The sequence below is a fragment of the Lithobates pipiens genome, unplaced genomic scaffold, assembly GCF_037356315.1.
Source record: "Lithobates pipiens isolate NorthernLeopardFrog02 unplaced genomic scaffold, aLitPip1_a1.2 Scaffold_23, whole genome shotgun sequence".
NCBI lineage: Eukaryota > Metazoa > Chordata > Amphibia > Anura > Ranidae > Lithobates > Lithobates pipiens.
This window is the reverse complement of record NW_027507785.1, coordinates 81,287,122-81,310,271: the sequence shown is the minus strand read 5'-3', so window position 1 is coordinate 81,310,271 and position 23,150 is coordinate 81,287,122. Positions and strand designations below refer to the sequence as shown.

General features: G+C 42.4%; 1 protein-coding gene across 2 annotated transcripts in view; it reads right to left on the bottom strand.

Moving 5' to 3' along the window:
• Window positions 1-7,405: 7,405 nt before the first annotated feature.
• ATXN7 (ataxin 7) overlaps window positions 7,406-23,150 on the bottom strand; it is a 176,008-nt gene continuing 160,263 nt past the window's right edge. For both annotated transcript variants that reach the window (XM_077451947.1, XM_077451948.1), the window contains one exon: window positions 7,406-15,744. In XM_077451947.1, coding sequence (XP_077308073.1) covers window positions 15,727-15,744 — 18 coding nt within the window. In that variant the 3' untranslated portion in view covers window positions 7,406-15,726. The remainder of the gene's footprint in view (window positions 15,745-23,150) is intronic.

Below are 23,150 nucleotides of genomic sequence, written 5' to 3'. Positions count from 1 at the left end.
CCCATTTCCCCAAATATGCTGACCGATCTACTCATGACCTCACTGCTGACATGGAATGAGGACAGTGTGTCAGTAACAGCCAGGCAACTAGCATTATTCATTAAGTCATCAGCAACGACTGTTGGAAGCAGCATAAGCCGATCAGCAGTTCCAGCAGGCACCGGGACCTGCCGATCGTTCGGGACACAAGCAGCATGTAACAGTAACAAGGCAGACTGCCGTTCTGTCAGTAGGGAAGGCATTGATCCTACGTTTCTGTTCTGACTTCTCCTAGAGTAAAGCACAAGCACAGGTTAGGCACCCCTGTTAACCCCTTCTCAGCCAGTGTCATTAGTACAGTGACAGTGCATATTTTTAGCACTGATCACAGTATGAGTGTCACTGGTCCCCAAAAAAGTGTCAGTGTCCGATTTGTCCGCTGCAGTGCCATAAATATCTCGTAGTTTGTAGACACTATAACTTTTGCGCAAACCAATATACGCTTATTGGGATTTTTTTTTTAAACGTAGCAGAATACATATTGGTATAAACTTATGAAGAAATATTTTTATTTTTTTTAATTGGATGTGTTTTATAGCAGAAAGTAAAAAAATATTTTTTTTTTGTTTTAGTGCAAAAAAATTAAAATCAGAGGTGGTCAAATACCACCAAAAGAAAACTATTTGTGGGGGAAAAACTACTGCAATATTGGTTATCTAGAAGGATATAGATGCCTCCTGCATGTATACTTATCTGTCTAATGTCTCCCCTCTGTCTGCTATGAGACCCGAAAAACTACAGATTCTGTGGGTGGGTCTGTTTTCCAGGGCTCAGTGGGTGGAGTTGTGATGTTAGTAGATTCCCCGCCCACCTCTACACTCCCCTTATCAACATGCACTTTCTCCTGTGTATTTCTTACACTGAACTTCTGCTATGATCACCAACATCCAGTCAAAACCCAGAAAAGTCACCACATGACTTCAGCATGCCCAATCATGCGGAGGTGTGGAACAGCCAAACCTTGCAGAGCAGCAGAAGAAAGGAGTGGGAGGGAATTAAAAAATAATGCATGTCTCTTAGGCTAGTGCATGAGATATGTAAATCACCTGTCACTCACAGCAAGGGGGAGGATTTGACAAAGTTTGTCTCTGTCAAGATTTATCTCACTGAACAATAAGAGGAGCTGGATTAACTTTTTGTGGCAAGACTGGGCTCAAAAGATAGGAAATCTTATACTCTACATCAGGGATCTGCAATTAGCGGACCTCCAGCTGTTGCAAAACTACAAGTCCCATCATGCCTCTGAGTGTCATACTTGTGGCTGTCAGAGTCTTGCTATGCCTCATGGGACTTGTAGTTCTGCAACAGCTGGAGGTCAACTAATTGCATATCCCTGCTCTACATTATGACATCATAAAAAAATAATTCAGGTTTACATCCACTTTAAAGCAATGCAGTGCCATATTGCAAAAAATGGCCTGGTCCTAAAGGGGGTTAAATCTTTTGGAGCTGAAGTGGTTAAAGTGCACCACCACCAAAACTCCATTTGTTTTGGGGGGGGGGGGGAGGGGAGGGGAGGATAGTACTTGTGTACCCTGAGGTATGTTGCAATCCCTGTCTCCAAAAGCAAGGGAGGCTAAACATACAAATATCCAAGTGGCCGGATTGGTGGATGTTGGCCAGGGGGAGTGGGCGATACATTTGCAAGCAGACCACCCCTAGGTAATGCCCACACGTGATGCTGAGCCTCCAAGATTGAAATGACTGAAATCCAATGAATCAAAGGGATGGGCCAAAGACAATCATGGTGGGGAGGAAAGACCTAAAATGATGTTGAGACCTCCAGCCAGGAAATGAGGCAGGCTCGGACTTGCTGCAACTTCTAAAGCACACTGTGAGAAACTCACAGTGTGCAGAGAAATCGGAGTAAGCAATTTTAGTCCAGGAGAGGAGCCGGTACAACTGTGCAAGACTGGAAATGTGCTGAAAAACCCCCCCCTCCCCCGAGACCGTCTTATTTCCCTCTGTGTCCACCGCCCTCCCGGCACCAATAATCAATGATGGCGTCATTTATTAAACATTCCTACATTTATTGCCTTATTTAAGTAACACGTTTGTTCAACAAACTAGATATCCTCTCATAAAGCAAAGCACAATTTTGTTTTCTTATAAATAGTATAAATTATTTTATTTACATAAACTTGTTACAAAACAAATAACTATATATTTTTTTTTTTCTTTTAAATATCCAAAGTAATTTTTTTTCTATCCCATGACATTTGTTTGTTCATGAGCTAAACAGCAGCCAAAAGTCCAGCTGATCAGATGCTCCTGATTATGTGTACAAATTATCAAACTATTCACACATTGTACAGAGAAGAAAAAATAGACAAGAGCGCGCTGCTTTCCAAGAACTACATTCACATTGACAACCTGTAGTGCTTGTTATCCTGTAATGCAAAGCTTGTACATAACGTCATCCTACGCTGTCCATCTATCGGCCTATCACCCTGACCCGTTACAGCGATGCGTTACTGCTTCAGTCCTTGAGGGCCGCATATGGGCCAGACAAAAAATAAAAATAAAAAAATATTTTTTTTTTTTTTTTTGTGTGGATTGCTTAGAACCTTTATTGCTGTCTGTGACCCTCATTGGGGACATTTCCTCTGACTTCCTGTTCAGGTGACTCCAGAAAAACAAATAAGGGCGTTATAATAGGAAACACCAATATTAGAGAGAGTGTACTTTCACTTCTGCAGATAAATTTGAGAAAACCGTGCGTTCCCATTCACACAGCATATCTTAAAGTGACACTAAGAGGGTTATTTACTAAAGGAAAACCTTGCGGGTACGCTCCCAAGTCCAGCATTCAGCGTCTATAGAGGCCAAATGCAGGACTTGGCCCTGCCCCTCGCATCATTGTATTTGATTAACAGCAGCAGGGGCCAATGGCTACGCTGCTATCAATCTATCCAATCGACAGCCGAGAACCCTGGGCAGAGGGACAGCACCTCCCAGTGGGTCAAGTTAGAGGGGTCAGATAAATAAAACGGGGGGGCCGGTCACTGACAGGATGCATGAAGGTGAAAAAACACGAACCTTTACAACCCCTTTAAAGAGTGAGGCCGGGTTCACATATGTGCAAACTGAATGCAGTTCAGTTCACATGAAATGCGTGACCAACTATCAATGGAGCCGGTTCACACATGTCCAAGACGGCCACAGTGCGAATTCCAATGGGGTCCTGTGTGTTTTGGAGTCCTGTTCAGATGCGAATCCAGGCAAAAATGTGGACCTGAATTGCTCCTGAATCGGTGAACAGAAACGCACCGAACCCCAGGCTGGAAACTGCGGCCGCACATACGTGAATCCAGCCTTAGGAAGTGCCTTAAAGCGGAGGGCCGGTTATAAAAAAAAAAAAAAAAAAGTCAGCAGCTGCAAACACTGCAGCTGCTGACTTAATAAACACACTCACCTGTCCAGGGCGCCCGCGATGTCGGCCGCCCGAGGCCGACCCGTCCCTCGGCTCTCGGGTCCCGGCGCCGCCATCCCTTGTAAGGGAAACAGGCAGCGGAGCCTTATGGCTTCACTGCCCGTTTCCTACTGCGCATGCGCGAGTCCCGCAGCGCTTTCTGAATGGGACGCGCTGTGTTCTGGAACACACAGTTCCCAGAACACAGCGCGACTCATTACCCAGAAGACGCCGCGACGAAGACAGAAGATCTCCGCGGAGGAGGAAGAGGAAGATTAGGAGAAAGTGCCTAGCAACAGGCATTTCTGGTAAGTAAAAAAAAAAAAAATTTTTTTCATTTTTTTTTTTTAGATTTTTTGTAATTTTTAACATTTTTTTGTTTTTCAGGGTGGCCCTCCCCTTTAACTACAAGGTTTTATGAACATTGTTAGGCTAGGTTCACACTATTACAATTTCCTTGTGATTACATTTATGCAGGCACAGCAGCTACTGAATCTATGAAACAGGGAAAAGATCCTGGCACCTTTTTTCAAAATTGAAACTGCATAGAGCTAGGGGAGTGCCTTTGAGAATAAATGGCGCCCCCTGCATGCAATCACACGCAGTTCCGCACACCCGCATATAGTGTGAACCTAGCGCTAGACCAGGGATTTCCAAACTACGGCCTTCCAGCTGTTGTGGAACTACACTTCCCATGAGGCAATGTAAAACTGACATTCACAGACATGACGGGAATTGTAGCTCTTGAACTGGAGGGCCCCTAGTTTGGAGACCACTGTGTTAGAGGCAGTCTCTGTCCCAAGTCTGTCCTCATTACCATACAATAAGCCACGCCCCAAAAACATTTAACCCTTTGTTAGGACAGTATTTGCATCTGGATACAATTGATAATGAAGATCTGCCTGCACAGTACAGATGGATAATTTTAACAAACGCAGCTGCCCAGCCCCCTCATAAAAGCCTGGTTCACATGAACTTCAGCTTGTATAATAGTGTGAACAGCAAGCTTTTATGAAACTTTCAGCAAGCTTTGGGAGAGCTTCAAGCAGTTGTTTTTTTTTCAAGCCTTTAAAGTACCAGTTTGTAAATGTTGAACACAGATCCTAATGGGAGTGCTGATTGCAGCTTTAAGCAGGCTTCTAGCACTCTTCAGCAGGCTTTCAACAAGAAGTGCTGAAGCCTGCTAGCAGCTTGTTTAAAGCAGCAATCAGCACTCCCAATAGGATCTGCGTTCAACATTGACAAACTGAAGTTGAATGGTATTTTAAAAGCTTCAACAAAGCTTGCCGTTTACACTGCTCTTATAGAAGCTGAAACTGATGCAAAACAAGTCAAAGAAAAAAAATACTTCCTAGGATTTTTCCTTGCTAGAGGGTTTAGAAAGAAGCATCAAAAAATAGGAAAGCATCACTTTTTAAAAATTTTTTGCTACGTAAATTGGGACATAAATATAAAGTCGGTGTTATCCCAATTTTGCTGCAAAAGTGGAAATACCCTTTAAGCCCAGATTCAAGCCTGAGCAATTCCAGAAGTGTTTTAGGGCTCGACACTCCGATTTCCGTGTTATTCTATGTGCCCCTTCTTGCACCTTCTACTCCAACTAGCTTTCCATTGGCTAAAAAAAAATAAAAAAATTAAAAAATGCCCAAAAATGTGCATGTACATACTTGAAAAATAAAAAAAAAACAAGACTAGAGATGCTCCATTGGCAAAAAAAAATAAAAAAATAAAAAAAAAATGCACAAAAACGAGCATGTACATAATTGAAAAAAATATAAAAAAAATAAATAAAAAAAAAGACTAGAGACGCTCAAGTGTGAATGTAACCAAGAACATTGGTTCTAATCCATCTTAAAAAAATATATTTTTCTTAGAGTCAATTAAAGAACACAGTAATTTAGATAGTCGGGTTATACCGCCTCCTACAGGAGTTTTGGACACTAGCAAACTAAAGTAGCAGACTTTGGTGGAATGATCCTTTTAAGAGTGGTGTAGGCTGCTACTGGGGACATCTCCTGAAAATGCTAGGCGCCTGGCTGTTGGACTGATCCAATGCCTTTAATACTTGAGTCACTTAACCTTGCAATCTCTTTCCTATGAATTTCATTTTTACCAGGCCCAGCTGGTAAAATATTGGTTGGGTGGCGGCCTCATAGCATATTTAAGAGTTTGAGGCTTGCATGTGTGTTTATTCACATTTTTAAGGAGTTATGGGGGATAGGGGATGCTCTCTGGGGGAGCAAAGAGGAATTTATATCCACCTATGGAGCAAATTTACTATGCTTATTTTTTGCCATTCCCTGGATTAATTGGGAGTTTTGGTTTCTGTATTTGGAGGTTTTCTTCTTTATTCCATTTTTTCTATTAGTTGATCCAGATAGACTTTGAGTCTCTATCAACATATATCACTATATATACACAGGACAGGATCATGTTTTTAACCCAATAGACTTATTACTGAAGTGCCTAAAAACATGCTGTTCTGCCAGAAAAAAAAAGCTCATGTATTTTTCGAGCAATGGGAGTGACGCTACATGTGACGCAACGCTCAGAAGTTAACATAACCATTTAAAACAATGGGGTTCTGTGGTTATTTGTGACAAAATACTAAGGTGTGACTAATGCCCAAGGTCAGAAGATTCACAGAAGTCATAGATAGCCAGGCAACTAAATACTTTTAGGAAGTTAGGTTGCCTTCTTATTTCTCTCAGTACAAGCTTCCTTTTAATGGATAACGGCCCAATAACAGACATGTGAGGATCGCGGCCTACTAGGACTGAAGCAGTGCTCCCCTGCCTTATGGAAGGACAGGCCATCACCCACACAAGCAAAGACAGCAGCCATTTTGTGAGATAAATCCTCGTTGAGGAGAATACTACCCAACCAAAGCCTTTGAAGATTTTTAGCTCATGAATATTCACCATCCAAATTGATAATTCAAAAACATTAAAAGCCTCCAGTGATATCGCTTGTCTCACACGTATGGACCAGCTCACGAGATGACTGCCCCCATGTGGCGAGGTGACGTCATTTCATAATCTACAAAAAGCAAGGCCAAAGGGACCAGAAAAATTCCTTGGCAAAGGGAACTCGGAGGAAGACATCGTTAAAGTCACGACATTCCATTTGGAATTCTGATATAGATTCAGTTTCCACGAGGTATCTGGCTTTTTTAAATCTAATTTTTTTTTTTTATAAAAAATATTTTTACTTTTTTTTTTTTAAATCAGTAATGCAGTTCTCTATTAAATAAACCACTTTTTTTCCCCCTAAAACAATAGCTATGCTATACATACACGTTGGTCGCCAACCTTTGACGTCAAGTACCTGTGTCATCACAGGTTAGGGGGGGTGAACAAAATAGAGCAACCAAATTTAAACCCAGTGCCAAAGAGGCCAGTCTGGTCCCTTCAGCAAGATGGGCGTCTTAAAACTTAAAAAAACACAACAAAAAAAATGTAAGTAGTTCTATCGCATTGCCTGTAGTACAAATTTTAGAAACTGCAATTTAAAAAAATAAAGATAAAAACAAGATCTAATTAAAAAAAAAGAAAGAAAAAGAAAATTAGGAGAAAAGAAAAAACAAACAAATGAACATTCAAGTGTTAAGGAAAAGCTAAAGAATACAGCTTGGAAACTAGAACCAGGCACTTTTCATTTTCCTCTGTAGTTTTTAGGTCTATTTAGTCAATAAATCACACGCAAGCACATATGTGCCCTCGTTTTTGCACACACAGGCATAGAACAAAACTTTTCAAAGAAAAAAAAACATATATAGCCCCTTAGCTAAAGCTTAAACTCGCTGATTTAGGCAACTAATAGCAAATGGTATACAATTGATAATTATCCACTCCACAGACATCGAGAAACAGAACCCAGGCCTCGCAAAACGGAGGAATCCCTTAAACCGGTTACACTTAGGCATGTCAGAATATAGGCTTGGCAGTGAATCACTTCAAATCATAAAAGGTATTCTTTTTTTTATTAACAAATAAATATTAGATGATCTCCATTGTACCAAAACTGGATATAAGGAAAAAAAAAATAAAAACAAAAAAAATAAAAACAAAAAGACCTGTGCAAAAATACATATTTCAATATGTACAATCATTTTCTTTTTCTTTAACAAAATACGTTTCTTGAAATAGGGATACTTCAATTTTTTTTCCATATGATAGAAGAAATTCCAAAATAAGATACAAAAAGTAGGGTTTTTAAATTTTTTTTTTCTTTTTCCTTTTTTTTTAAACTTATAGTAAAATTTCATTTTTATTTCTTCAGGTTAAAGAAACAGCAGGAGTTTTAAGGAATAGCTCTATAATACAATCATATTGCCACCTTGTAGAGAATGGTATGGGCTGTATTATTTTGTGGACAGACTAGTAAGAAATTCATTAGGTAGCAAAGCATGCGCCCCCTCCTGGCCTGAATGGTCAGTGATTTTTTCCTATATTCACCTGGCAAGCATAGTTTTCAGCTTCAAAGGGCCAGAAAGTTTGGAATATTCCTTGCGCTGCCCATAGCCGTATGAAGGAAGCATAATTAGGATCTCAACGTTTATTATGGACAAAGAGGAGATTAACGCTGTACATTTCCTGACTTTCAAGCCATTATATGTTAAAACAAAAGCAAGTTATCCCTCGAAAGCAATCACCATGGGGTAGCTAGACTTAAGCGCTTTGGAGGAGATCATGTACTAACAATCTGATGTTAGTACTGCAATCTCCCCACTGAGCTATTGTGTTCCGATTGGGAGACGCCCCCTGCCAAAACTCGCCGGCCAGCTCTCTGAGCCGTGGGCTGAGAGTGCCGATCAGCAGGCCTATTTCAGTCATGCCCCTTTGACAAAAGCCGGACGCTTGCCCGGCTTCTGCACACACGGGTCGTATTTTAGCCAGTTTTTAGTGAACCGGCCGATATTTGGCCCGTGAGTACGGGGCTTTAGTTTCCACTCACTGGTTTTGCGCTTGCTGTCTCAGATGACAAAGCAAACCAATCATAAAGAAATAAATATAAAATAAAAAAGTACCATGGAAAAGATTTTCATGGGATGACTTGCACTTGTTTTAAGAGTCAGGTGAATAAGACTGGAGGGTAAAACCCTAAAGGGCCATTTATCACTTAGCTGAGCGTTAACAAGCATTGCGCTGGGGTAGCCATTGAAGGTAATGGGCTGCCAGAGAACCCCCAACGTGCATTAAAAAATAAAAAGCAAGCAAATGATCAAGTCTTGTAAGGTAGTGTGTTGTGGTGCACTACAATGCAGGTGTGTTTGGGTACCATTCAAAATGAATGGCACTGCAATGCATGTTATGAGTTACCCTATTATGGAAGTCTAAATGGGCACCCCGTGGTTTGCATTTCATAATTAACTAATCCTCTAAGATGATATCCCCCCAAATATTGTAATTTAAGACAGAGGTGACAACATAGGACATACAATGTTTGATTTAAGTTTTGTTTGGAGTTTCCATACTCATTTTTGTTGGCCAGAGTAAATGGTTCACCAACATAAATTGCCTTTCATACCAATGGGCACACATAAGAGGTGCCAAGGGACCAATAAAAAGCACTCTAAATTGTAACCACAGGGGGGTGCCTGACTACTTGTGATGATGCTGGAACTGGCTAGAAATGTGGGTCCATTTGTACATTTTTAGGTTGGGTTTCTTAAACCCACATGGCTAAATATTAATGACCTGGCACTGCCAAGCTTAAGTGCATTTTATACATCAACCAACTGATGAAATGGTAAAAGAATTGCCCATTTCATACATAAAGAATTGCTGCTTCCAGACTTCTATTAAGCAGCAGAACAAAATCAGCCTATGAGAATATGTTGTTGGAGCCAACGCTTTCCTGCAACCAGTGAGACTCTTCCCCATACTTTGTAATTATCCATATATCATGGACCTAATTGATTGGTGGGGAAGGCTGACTTTTCCAAACCAATCATGATGCCCAAACATGGAAGCCTAAGTAGCCCAACTGGACTATTTGGAAACATCATTATAAATCTCTACGACTGTTCATGTTCAGTATGCCAGGAAATTGGGAAATTGTTTTTCCCATTACCTATACTTGTATCAGCTGGTCAACGCAATATCAAAATTCATTTAGCATCTTTAAAAAGCACACCACATGCAAGAGAAGACTTTCCCTGGTCACTTGTCCGTTCAGCCATTCTTCCAATCGACAACCACCTGAAGAATCTTCACATTTAACACATCCAGGTGGTCTCAGATGCCTGGACCTCCCCCGTCTCTGCGCTCCCATCTGCCGCCCCTTGTTACTACTGGGCACAGTAGTGGTGTAAGGGCCCCACAGCGTTTAGTAGGGGGTGGGGTGCAAGGTTGTAAAGATTTTTCTGGTGGCTGTAGCTCCTGAACATTGGGAAGATCAGAGAAATGGCCGACGGACCAGGAAGGTATAAAAGATCTTTTGCAGGTGGAGTTTTTTTTTATTTTTTTTATGAGCGCCAGTCACATAGAAATTTGTAATAATCTGAAGTCCCACTCTGTTCCATTGCTGCAGCCTTTACCATTCTGTCTGTCCTGATGCTGATAGTTTGTTACTGGATTCGTTTTGTAACGTTGATCTGGATGAATAAAAACCTTCACGGACACTATCCTGTTATTTACTTTGTCTCACGCTTAAGTGTAGGCCGAGCCTAAATCCATTTCAGACTGGTTCTCTTTAGGGTCCTTCCCTGTCCGACATTCACTGTCTCTGAAGCAGCCCCAGCACTAGTATGCAGCTCCTAAACGAGAGAATGGCTTCTATCAGAACCCAATCACGGATGGCATCAGATCACCCTTTAGGCTGGGTTCACACTGTTGCAGATTGGATGTGGGATTCCCTGCATCCAAATTTGCATAGCAGGAGCTTGTGACTGGCTCTCTATGGAGCCGGTTCACACATCACCACTGCGGCTCCAGTGCAAATTGCACTGGAATCTTGTGCGGCTTTTGGTCCCTTTCAGGTCGGAATTCAGCCCAAAATTTTGGCTGAAATTGGACCTGAAACGGTGAATGGAGACGCACCGGACTCCTGCTGTGAGCCGGAGAATGCTGCAGCGTGAACCCAGCCTTAAACTATACTCTGAGAAAGATTTAGGCCGGGCGTGCACTTTTGTTGTTTTTGCTCAATACATTTTGCACTGAAATCAATGGAAATGCATCAAACACACATCTCAACACGTCATAACGCATGCAAATGTACCATGTGCATCAACAGATGCGCATTGCAACACACACTGAAAACACTGAATGTTAATGACCTGTTTTGATACACTTCTATTGACTTCAATAGAAAAACGCATAGGCGTGATTCTATTGGACAGTAAGCTCTCAGGAGCAGGGCCCCACTAACTCTCTTGTACTGAATTTCAATGCAACTTTACAATCTCCCTTTATACTGTATAGTGCTGCACAAACCTTTGTCTCTATATAAATTCTGTATAATGATTCCAGCCTTTCTTGTAAGTTCCCTGGCTGTGCAAAGTCTGAGCCTTGATCTGAAATCACCTGATTTGACTGGTTTCTAGAAGAGCTCCTCATATGTATCTAAAGCCAGCCATCGATGGAGTGGTTTTCTTTCCTGCAACCATTGGTTGCAGGAAAGAAAATCGCTCAATTCCCCCCATCAACGCAGTAAGTGTTGATGGGAGAATCCGTCCTGCATAGCCATTGTGCATTGTCTCCACCAGGGGAACACCGTAATTATTGCTAGTGTTTATAATAGCCGCTAGCAATAATCGCATGTAAAATCTGACAGGTTGGTTGTACCCAAGTTAATCGATTAGTTTGGGTACATTCATCCTGCCCATACATGGGTTGAATCTCAGCTGGTCCCTGCTGAACACACTATGGCCGGCTTAATGCAGCACTTCATCTAACACCCAGTGTCACTACCATTGCTTCATACATGTGGTCAGGCTTGACACACAGCCACCGACTCTGCCGCAGGTAATCATCCTTCCATTGGGGGAGGGATTATCTTGTCTTGGGTGTATTGCCACCTTCCTAACACGTCTGATATGGTGTGCCAGGTCCATGAAATCAACTGCTCCCTCTTGTGCTTGTGGCAGTCAGTTTGTTTTATCTGCCACGTGACTCAAGGTACAATTCATGGACTGGCACCGCTCACAGAGTCAAAGAAAGCCTAGGCCAGTGATGGCGAACCTTGGCACCCCAGATGTTTTGGAACTACATTTCCCAAGATGCTCTTGCACTCTGCAGTGTAGTGGAGCATCATGGGAAATGTAGTTCCAAAACATCTGGGGTGCTAAGGTTCGCCATCACTGGCCTAGGACCACTAATCACAACCTCACAGCACAGTCCGAGATAAACGGTCCAATGCACAATTGGGAAACAAATCCACAAAACATATGCAATACATCTCTGCAATTTATGCAAATTTCTCCATGTTTTGTCTTCTTGCAGTAACCCGACAACTGCCCCTGCTGCACTGAAATCCCAAGCAGTGTTGTCAGCCCTACCTATAGGACTGACAACACTATATAACCTATAAAGGTTAATACAAGGGGTCTTCAAAAAGTTAGCACACTTTTTAAGATTTAACTATAAAAGTGAGGAAACTTTTTGAAGAACCCTCGTACATATCAATAGTTGTTCCTGGGCTCTGAAAATGTTGCCTACTCCTTTGTTAGGCTATTTATAAAACAATGTGAAATGTATCTTTGATGGTCCTTTATATGCCAATCATATACAGTGATGCAGTGTTCTATAGTCTATAGGACTATAGAACACCATCCCCTTAAGTTGTGGAGAAGGGGAGATGTTTTGTAGTTCAGTGAGGGGATCAAACTGCTGGGGATTTCAGTGCAGCACAGTGTTGCCAACTACAACAGAAAGTTACACTGGATTTCTGGCAGATTAACAGGTATTTTTTTTTCTTGTACTGACAGCAATGTGCATGTATTGCAGGGATATACTGAATAAGTGTTTACATTGCCCAGGCATATACTTTAAGCTGTGTACATAAATATGTGCTGCTGCTCCACCTTCTCTTTCAACTACACAACACTGGCCATCCGGATCTCCCCCCTAAAACCACCAGCTTGCAGTTCAGGGGCCAACACAGCAATCCCAATATTGAGCTCCCTGCCTGGCCACTGTTCCTGTCACTTGGACAGGGGCAATGACCAAGCCTCCTCTGTTAACATTAGTGCAGGCTGTGCGCACAGTGCTGCCACCCAACCCTGGGAACGGCCCTGCAACCACATGTAGAAACATTTTAAGTAGACACTGCTGGATGAAACTAAAAAACTATTTCAAGACTTTGAAATAAAGGATAATACAAGGAGTCTTCAAAAATTTTCTGCACTTTTTAAGATTTAACTATAAAAGTGCGGAAACTTTTTGAATAACCCTTGTACATGTCAGTAGTTGTTCCTGGGCTCTGAAAATGTTGCCTACTCCTTTGTTAGGCTATTTATAAAACCATGTGAAATGTATCTTTGATGGTCCTTTATATGGCAATCATATAAAGTGATGCAGTAAAAAAATAAATAAAAAGATGCATTTGTGACTGAAGATATTTTTCTATCTTTTTAGCTGCCTTAAAAGAAAAACTGACATCAGTGAACAGTAGCTTATGTTGAGCCGTTGGAAATACGCCACTCATGTCAATCTTTCTCGGACTGGGTGTAAGCCTCTAAGGCACGAGTGGTCAACCTGTGGCCCTCCAGCTGCTGCAAAACTACAAGTCCCATGATGCACTGCAAGCTGCTGACAGTTACAAGCATGAATACCAAAGGCAGAGGCATGATGGGATTTGTAGTTCTGCAACAGTTGGAGTGCCACAGGTTGAGCATTCATGCTCTAAGGTTTAGTGGTCCGTTCAAATCTAAAGGTGGGGGGCCCTCTGAGTAAAATCACTTCTTGAGCGGAAGTGTTAAACTAGCTGAATGTAGTTGCTAACAAACAATTCCTAAATATCAGATGTAATTATATTAGCTGCAAACAGCTGCAGGGACAATGTAGATGCCAACAGGAAGTACCAGCACAATACTGGAGCATTCTTGATTTGGTCATGTAATAGAGTTGTGGCCTGGCCAGCAAAAATGTGACTTGCTGTCAATGTAATTACTAAGAGAGGTCATAAGGCCGGGGATTTTTGTTCCAGAAAGGGTGGCAAAACTTATGTGCTGCTGTTTCACAGGCAGCAGCGATTGGCTCAATACAGAACACAAAGGGAGATTGTTTTTTTCAATTGCTTACAAGAGAATATTAAAGAACATTAAACATTATATTAAAGAAAAAGCAGACCTGGGAGTGAAAAAAACCCTAAAAAAAAAACTTGCATTGCTTTTAAAGTAGTACTAAAGTTCCCCGTCACCAACTACGAGCAGACAGGCTCTTTATTGCAGAAGAGACATGCAATCCCTCTTCTGCAATAAAATATGCCTACTTGCCTGCTCGCCGTCTCCTCCAGAATCTAAACTGAGCTGTGCACGCGCAGCTAAGCTTAGATCGCTGGCACGGTCCCTGTGTGCCAGGATGACCAACTCCTGACCACGCGCAGAAGTGACGTCACCCTGCGTCGGCCAACAAAATGGCTGAAGACTGGAACCCAGCAGAAAAAGCCGGCAAGAAACGGGAACCGTAGAAGGAAAGGCAAGTTTAGTGCCACTTTAACAAACAGGAGAGGCAGAATGGCTGGCAAGTATGGGAAACAAATTGCTCGGACAGGATAAAGTTATAAAAATGACTGCCTGGTTGGGGAGAAGCATTGCTCTGAGTTAAAGCGGAGCCAAAATGGCTGCCAGAGTAAGGTCAAAGTGGCTTCCAATAGTGGGAGGAGCCTGCTCTGACCAAAGTCATGACAAAATGGCTGCTATTTTGGGAAGAGGTTTTTACTCCAACAGGGGAGCCAAAATGGTTGCCAGGTGTGAAACAAGCAGGATTGTTCTGACAGAGTCAAAATGGCTGCCAACATTGGGAGGAGCTGCCAGGTGTGAAACAAGCAGGTAGATAATTGGTCTGACAGAGACTAGAGTCACTGGAAGTGGGAGAGGCACTGCACTGGCCATAGGGGAGCCAAAATGGCTCTCCCAGGTGTAAAACAAGCAGGCGGGGTATTTTTCCAACATGAAGTAGAATCAAATTGACTGCCAATATCAGCAGAGGCACTGTCCTGGCTAACAGGAGTCAAAATGCCTGCCAGGTATGAAATGAGCAGGCAAAAGATGCAGAATGGCCACCGATAGTAGCAGAGACACTGCTCTAACAGGGGAGTCAACATGGCTGCCAGGTAGGAAACAAGTGGGGGGCATGATCCTGACAGAGTGTTCTCAAAATGGCCACCGATTGTGGGAGAGGCACTGCTCTGACCAACAGGGGATTCAAAATGGCTACCAGGCGTGTAACATGCTATTGCTTTGACAGGAAGTGGAGTCAAAAACAGCTGCCGGAAGAGGGAGATGCACCGCTCTGGCCACCAGGGGGAATCAATATGTCTGCTAGATGGGACACAGCTGACAAGATGAAAGATGCATCATGCACTTGATTAATCACCTTCTACCACACGATAATCTTTGGGAGAGTTAACTAGATTAGTCTGCCTCTTCATTTGGTTTTTAGTCTGAAAACATTACCAATACAATCACAGTAAGTTAAGCTGAAAACAAAGAATGCTTCTGATTTACTAAAATCTGACATACTGTTTGAGAAATTATTATTGATGTTAAAACTCCTCACAGCTTCTTAGCAAATATAACCTGGAAAAAAAAAAAAAGGCTGTCCAGCCCGATCAACAGTCTCATTCAATAAACTTTTCTCTTTTTTGTAGTTGTGCTATTTTTTGTTTTAGTAGTTAATCACTGGATCATTGCTGTTAAAGGGTAAAGCCGTATTCCTCCTCTTAAGGTCGTTGCGTCTTCTCCAATGGACGTTGTTCGACGTCTGAAAGTTACAGTGAAGTGTGCGTTCTCTCTCTTTTGCTCTTGCCCGGGCTGGAGGACAAAAGATGGCGCTCGACGCAAATCGAAAAGCTTACAGGTTTGTAGCGAGAGGCTCAGTCCACTAACACTGATAGAAGCGGCCGCGGGACTGACTGCTACACACATGGCTTCAGGGTGAGGGGGTTGGGCAGAAAAAAAATCCTGGTCTGGCTGATGCATCCAGAAATCGCTCTACACCTGAGGACCGCAGAGAGTTAGAGAAAACTCAAAGGCATCTTGGAGCCCAACACAGCCAGCCGGAGGTTGCTGATTGTTACCATACTTGTCCAGTTCGTGTAACAATTAACTGTCAGGGACGTGCCTTTGGCTGCAAAGGAAAACAGAGAAAAAAAAGTCACCATGAGATAAATGCAATGTAATATTTCTTGTGACCCCCACATGAGACATTGTTTATATTCCAGCAGCAGTAAGGACCTTTCTACTCCATGTCTGAGCAACTCCACCACCAACCACCACAGAATGAAGACAGTCACCACCACACCAAAGTGATCCTGTGAGGTTCTGTAACGTTGACATTTATTACGTGCCAACAGCTGTAGCCATATAAAAGTAAAAAACCATTGGACTGCTGGTGATGCTCTACATTCTACTGGATTTAAGAAACAACGCCATCCATTGGTGCTGATTTACTAAAACTGTAGAGTGCAAAATCTGGAGCAGCTCTGCATAGAAAGTAATCAGTGTTGGTCTTCCCAGCAATGGAATCAGGCAACCACACAATTCAATTCAACCTGGAACAACGACTTGTCTGGAGTGAGTTAAAGAGAATTAAATACTCTTACCGGAGGAATTGGACACATCTGTCATATGACAGTGGGTCAAATGCGCTTGAAATCCTGCTCGCATTTTGCACCCCACATTGCTATTCTTATGTTCAATTTTAATTTGTGATCACTTATTGCTTTTATGTCATGGTTTTTATGACTTTTTTAATAAACCTATTGGTTACCGTCTGACCTGCACCATTTGGAGCCCTTCTTTTTGAACCCCTTTTTTATGATCTACCATATTTGGGATGGCACCCCAATGTGAATAGTTGGACCCTGTTGACTCTGGAGACGTATGATCCAGCCACTCATATCAGGAGTCCGTAGACAGTGCGGTGACCAAAGGGGACCTGCCACCAACACATAACACCTGATTGATACCACCCAGGATTTCAAGCGCATTTCACCCACTGTCATATGACAGATGTGTCCAATTCCTCCGGTAAGAGTATTTAATTTTCTTTAACTCACTCCAGACAAGTCGTTGTTCCAGGTTGAATTGAATTGTGTGGTTGCCTGATTCCATTGCTGGGAAGACCAACACTGACACTTTTCACTAACTAACATACGTGGACTGTTTTGCTGGGATTTATATTTCAGCTGCTGATACCCATCAAGATCTACGTGCACTTATATATTGTATCCACATACTTGGCGAATTATTAATTGCATTCATTTTTGTTTTATATATTTTTTACTTTTGCACATTTTGTCACATGTGTGTTATCTTAGTATTGGTTTCCTTATCACCCCTTTAATATACATCTTTAGAGTTTTTCACTAATTGATTTACTAGCGCTACACCAATTTTTTCTTATTTTCACTGAACTTTGTTTGTTTGGGTGTTAGCTGCTGACCCTCAGTCTTTGGCCTCAGCGCAGTGTTTTCCCCCAATTTTTTCTTTCCTGACTCTGACATAGAAAGTAATCAGCTTCCAGGTTTTTCGTTGAAAGCTTAATTGAACAAGCTGAAGTTAGAAGCCGATTGGCTACCATACACAACTGCACCAGATTTTGCATTCTCTAGTTTTAGTAAATCAACTCCATTGTGTTATTATACCCAAATACTCCACCTTCTGATGATGAACTATGGTCATCAAAAACTGCTTTGAGAGAACATGCCACCAACCCAATAAAAATAAAAAAAATCCATTACTGATGTCAACTCTGTATTGGTAATAGCAGCATAGACTAGCACATTACCAAATATAAATTTAAAGCGTGTTGCTGAGACTTCTGTATGAGGGTGGCTAAGCTTGGTCTACATCAGCGATCTGCAATTAGCGGACCACCAGCCGTTGCAAAACTACAAGTCCCATCATGCCTCTGCCTTTGGGTGTCATGCTTGTGGCTGTCAGAGTCTTGCTATGCCTCATGGGATTTGTAGCAGCTGGATGTCCGCTAATTGCATATCCCTGGTCTACATGGTCTCACAGCCACCCTCCTTGCTGTGCTCCCAATATGGACTACTGTAGTTTGTGCCAATGCATCTAGCTCCATGATGTACAATCATAGTAGGTAAGGTTGAATAAAAGACAATAAATAGTCCATCCAGTTCAACCTGTGTAGGAGTCAGTGTTGATAAATATTTCCCATATCCTTGTATGTTGTGTTTACTAAGATGCACATCCAAGAATCTATTAAAACCATCAATACTCTCCACTGAGACCACCAAATGTGGAAGTTCCACATCCTTCTTGCCCCGACAATGAAAAACCCCCTACGCAACTTAAGGTTAAGCCGCTTCTCCTCTAACCTCACTGTGTCCTCTTACACTCTGAGACTGAAAAGCTTTCTTCCTACACTGGGATCACCACTGAGGTATTTGTAAGCACTGTAAACATCCCATTCAAAAGAACTCAATCCATGCAGCACTGCCTAATGTGATTCCTGACAGCAGGACCAGGAAAAGAGCAACAAAGCTACAGGGTCCTGCCCTGCTCTCTGCAGGTGGCCCCTTGTGACAACCTGGTACTGGAGTTGTAGTATGGGGAGAGTATGGCACAGGACTGCAATATTAACTGTACTGCTACCCCTGCAGAGGGCATGCAGGGACATTTATAAGGGGAAAAAAATAGTATGTTGAAATCATTTGCAGATTCTAATAAATGGTTGTGGTTTAGAACAGTATTCTAGAATAAGATGTTATTTCAAGATGGAAAATTTAGCGACACTCAGGCAGCAATTTAAATATTCTGTCTTAAAGAACCATTGTTACTTTGCCCAGAGCATTGGCAAGGTAGGAGAGTCTCTAAAAAGGGCAACCCCCAACCTGCATAAACTCACTTCACCTGTACCCTCACAGCTTCTTGGCTCCACTGTGAGCAAGCAAAAATACATGGCATAACACATATGCTGCTGCTCCAGGTGGGTCCACCATTGCAATCCCTTCTACCTCATGTCTCCTCAGGTGCCAGCTCCAATCACCTGTCCATACATAACGAAGACAAATAGGATACAAATGGTTGCACTTCCGAAAAAAATGATCCACTTTATTACACATGTTCCTCCACTGCCAGATGCGCCAAGTATTTTTAGTCATATACAAGAAAGACAAATGGATCCAAATGGTTGCACTTCTGAAAAAATCATCCACTTCAGTACTAATGTAAAAATGGCAAAAACAGCAGACAAGACACTATGGGAGCAGGGGATAAAGTCAATGTGTTTTGTGCCAACTAGCGCTTACACATGACAAGTAATGACTAAGTTCCAGTTCGCACGAAACCCATCGACTTTATCCCCTGCTCCCATAGTGTCTTGTCTGCTGTTTTTGCCATTTTTACATTTGTAATAAATTAGAATAATTTTTTTTAGAAGTGCGGCCATTTGGATCCCATTTGTCTTCATTATGTATTGACAAAAATACTTGGCGCTTCCTGGCAATGGAGGAGCATGTGTACTCTGTACTTCCCTGTGTCATGTGCCTGGGCCTAGCAGCCAACTACTAGGCCCAACATTGCCACATGACCTAGGAAGTTAGGTCTCTGACACAGCCAATCAAAACCCAGAGTGCAGAAGAGTGAGAGGCACCAAGCGAGCATATAAGGATGGAGAGATGCCCTTTCCAGAGAGGTGGTCACCTTTAATAAAATTCACCTTTTTTAACACCTTTCTGTCTACATGAACTTTAGTGACAGTTGCATAACAATCTGCATGGCAGACTTTCTATTTGTGATAACAGTGGACCATGTCCATGTAAAGCGTGCCCCCTGAGCCACTTCCTTAGTCTCCATCTGTGACAAACATATGAGAGGTAAGGACAGGGAGTTGTCGCCCTGCAAAAAGAAGCGACCCCGTGGCAAGATCTTCAGGTATTTTACTGAAATTTAAAAATATAAAAAGTTTCATTTGAAGTTACTTTAACATGTTAATGCTTATATACTGGCCACGTTTAAAGATACTTTAAGAGTGAATATTAAGATTCTAAGTCTGGTGAAGACTGGCTTCCTTTTGAGTAATAAATTCAGAGGGTCTCCTTTCCGATTTCGTCTATCAGTCAATTCTGAACACGGAGAGGGTAATTGATCAAAATTGGAGAAGCTAGAATTTGATGCAGCAGTGCATGGCAACCAAACCGCTCCTATCCCTCATTTTCAAAGCTTAAAGCTGATCTCCAATTTTACTTTAACTTTAGTTTGGGCCAAGTTGGCCCAAACTATTTCCTACACTAATAGACGTGCCTGCTGGGCACACTGCATAAACTGTATGGCACCACAGATACAGTATATAGCATTTTGTTCCAGCTGCTGGATGCAAACATCTGTTCCACACCTGGAAAAAAAATGGAGTCTGGCTGGGCGATGCTCAGCCATTCATAGGCAGCCTTGTATTCTCCGAATACAAAGCTTCCACTGGTTGGCTGAGACTACACGCAGCTTATATAGGGTGCACCTATTAAAGTACAAAATAGTTTTTTGGCAAAATTGAACTGTTTAAAGTGACAGTAAATGTGGGGATCAGATTTAACTGAACAAGCTGATGATAGAAGTTGGTTGGTTAATATGCACAGACGCCCCAGATTCTGTCTGCACCAGTTTTCCCCATTAATCTTTTCAGGTCTTCATCAGAAATTTGATATAATATTAGGGCCATTCACACCAAATTGTATTATGCTCTGTATAACACACACCTGCTGGGTGTGTGCTGTGAAGGGGGGCATTGTTTAAAAAAAAATAAAAAAAAAAAAATTATGGCTTTCTTTGTAACTTTATTGAAAGTTCATACAATTACATTTCATTCATTTCTATGCACTGCAGTCTGTTGCAATATGGGACAGTGCATGTGTAAAATGCAGCATGGCCTACTTTTTCCAGGCTTTAAAGTGAGCTTAACAATTAGGACACATTGCCTTTTCTATGCATTGGGCAAAGCTGCCCAATGCACATGGTGTGTGGGTCCTTAAGGAACACCTAAGTGAAGGAATAGCACAATGAGGATAGTCTAATATGTCATATCTCATATGAGCAAGGTTTCCTCACGGCAATTTTTGTCTCTGTCCCCTCATGAGGACAGAGGTGAAGGTGTCTCTTTCTTGCAGCTGGACTCCTCAATTATTTTCTTATTCTACGATCTGGAAAATCCCAGAGACACAACAATGCTGCTTGTAATTCGCCTTGACAGCTACCGCGCAAATCTCTAACTGGCCTTCTTTGCACCGCTCACAGTTTAAAAAAAAACGAAAAAAAAACACACATCAAGCTATCGTGCCGATGTCACCGAGAATAAATAACATTTCCTTGCTGCTCCCTGGATGAGAGGAAGGTTTTCTTGGAACGTATTCCAAGGACCTCTCCCATCTTCCAGGCAGTGCAATGTTTTGGATGTCAGCCTTTAGTGATCATCATCTAGGCACAAGGTTTTGCCTGGCAGCCTCACACCAACTGCAACGCTCTACTGCTCAGCTGCTGTCCATCTAGAAAGCAATGGGTTAAAAGCTGCTCAGCTTATTGGGAAACAGCGGTTACCATAGCGATGGCTGCAGTGCAGTGCACCCCACCCCCTCCTCCCCGTGCTGTCAAGTTGATGATCGTCTGTGCTATCAGCCATTTCCTACCAGTAGCGGCACGGAGAATGAGCATCATTCAGCTCGTCTACTGCGATGTTATCCAATTAGTGGAGCCACTCTTTGTGGCCTACTTAAGGGCAACTCCACACGATCCATGGCAGTAGCAGTGGAATGGGACTTAGAGTAAGAATCAAACCATGTGTTGCCAGCCCTTGCTCAGCCCTACACAGTCCTCCTGCTCACATCGTTACCATCACTGGGCACTTTTTTGAACAGCCCCCATACATGGCTTGAATTTTGGCCAACTCCCACTGAATTGGCCAAATTTAAAACCATGGGTAGCCCTGCAAGCACTGGGTAGGTAGAAAATGATCAGGCGAACAGTAATTGCATCATATCAGATGCCGTTGTCACTGCTCGGCAGGTGCCACGACTGCCAGAATACAATGGAGATTCTTCCATCCATGCTACAGGAAATGGCAAGGTGAAGTATAGATGTTTGTGACATACACAAGGCCCCAAAAAGATCAGGCTGCAGCACGATCAATGTGACACTCCAAAGGAGTCACTCAGTCCAGCACTTCCAAAAGAAGTCGATTGGTGTCACAGAGGTGTATGTGTAATCTACACACTATGCTTGTGCAACCAGTGCCAAGGGAGATGATGTGCTGAATAACTGCAGGAGATTAAACCATTTCTAATTATGGATGTAATAAAGATAAATCAGAACCCCCGTCGAGGGTTTTCAGTTTTCCGGGGCTCCATTAGAGAAATTTCCCTCCCCTTCCTGTCCTCCTGACAATGGTTCCACCAGACAGGAAGTGAAGGGAAAAGCTGCAACAGGGACAGAAATAAAATGTAACTTGAGTGTTAGCCTTCCACTACTCACTGAAGAGAATCAGATGTATTTTTGGCTGTGTTGCTGTAGAAGAGTTCCCCTTACTTCCTGTCTGGATCAGGACACAAAATAAAGGGAACCTTCCCCACTCTACCCAAAGATAAGAAGCTGTTCATCCTCCAATGAACAAGGGTCAAAAAAAAAATAATAATAATAATTTTGGGTGGAACATGCCATTTAGGCTCCATTCAGACTTGTACGACTTTATTGTCCAAATTCGCATGACAAGTTGCAGCCCATTCTTTTCAACGGCACTCGTTCAAGTCGCAGCGACTTTCGAAAGGGGCCTGCACACTACTTTGGTGTGACTTTGGGTCAGAGAATGTAAAGTCAGATCAAAGTCGTACTGGAAATCGTGTGACTTTAGAGCCTTAAGGGTATGGGTGTTTTTATGGAAAGAAATCATTTGGAGAGCACCATTTTTGGACTGCAAGTTGGTAGCTAAATCCACAACAGAATAGAGAGAAGATTATTTTACCTGTCAAACGACTTCTCTAATTCTGTTCAGCCAGTCTTTAACATGACTCCTCAAAGCCTGGCATGTGGGAGCCCCCCCCACCCTTTTTTTTCATAAACTCAATTTTGAGTTTCATGAACAGAACGGAAAATTCGGAAGCTGCAGAATTTAAACATTTTACTAGCTGCGCATTCTGGTGGACATATGGATCACAAAACTGGCTGAACAGATTTGCAAGTCCTATCTCAAGTAATAAAGAATTTACACATTTGCTAGGAAGTTTAACTTTAAAATACCTGTGCTAACAAAAAAAACATAGGAGCTGCCATTGCTCCTTTAGACCCCTTTAACACCAGGGCGTTTTGCAGGCGCTATAGCGTTAGAAATAGCGCCTGCAAAACGCCCTAAAGAAGCTGCACCATTGTTTGTAGTGTGAAAGCCCAGAGGGCTTTCACACTACAGCGGTGCGCTGGCAGGACATCAGAAAAAAGTCCTGCCAGCAGCTTCTTTGGAGCGGTGAAGGAGCAGTGTGTTTACCGCTCCTCCACCGCTGCTCCCCATTGAAATCAATGGGGCAGCGCTGT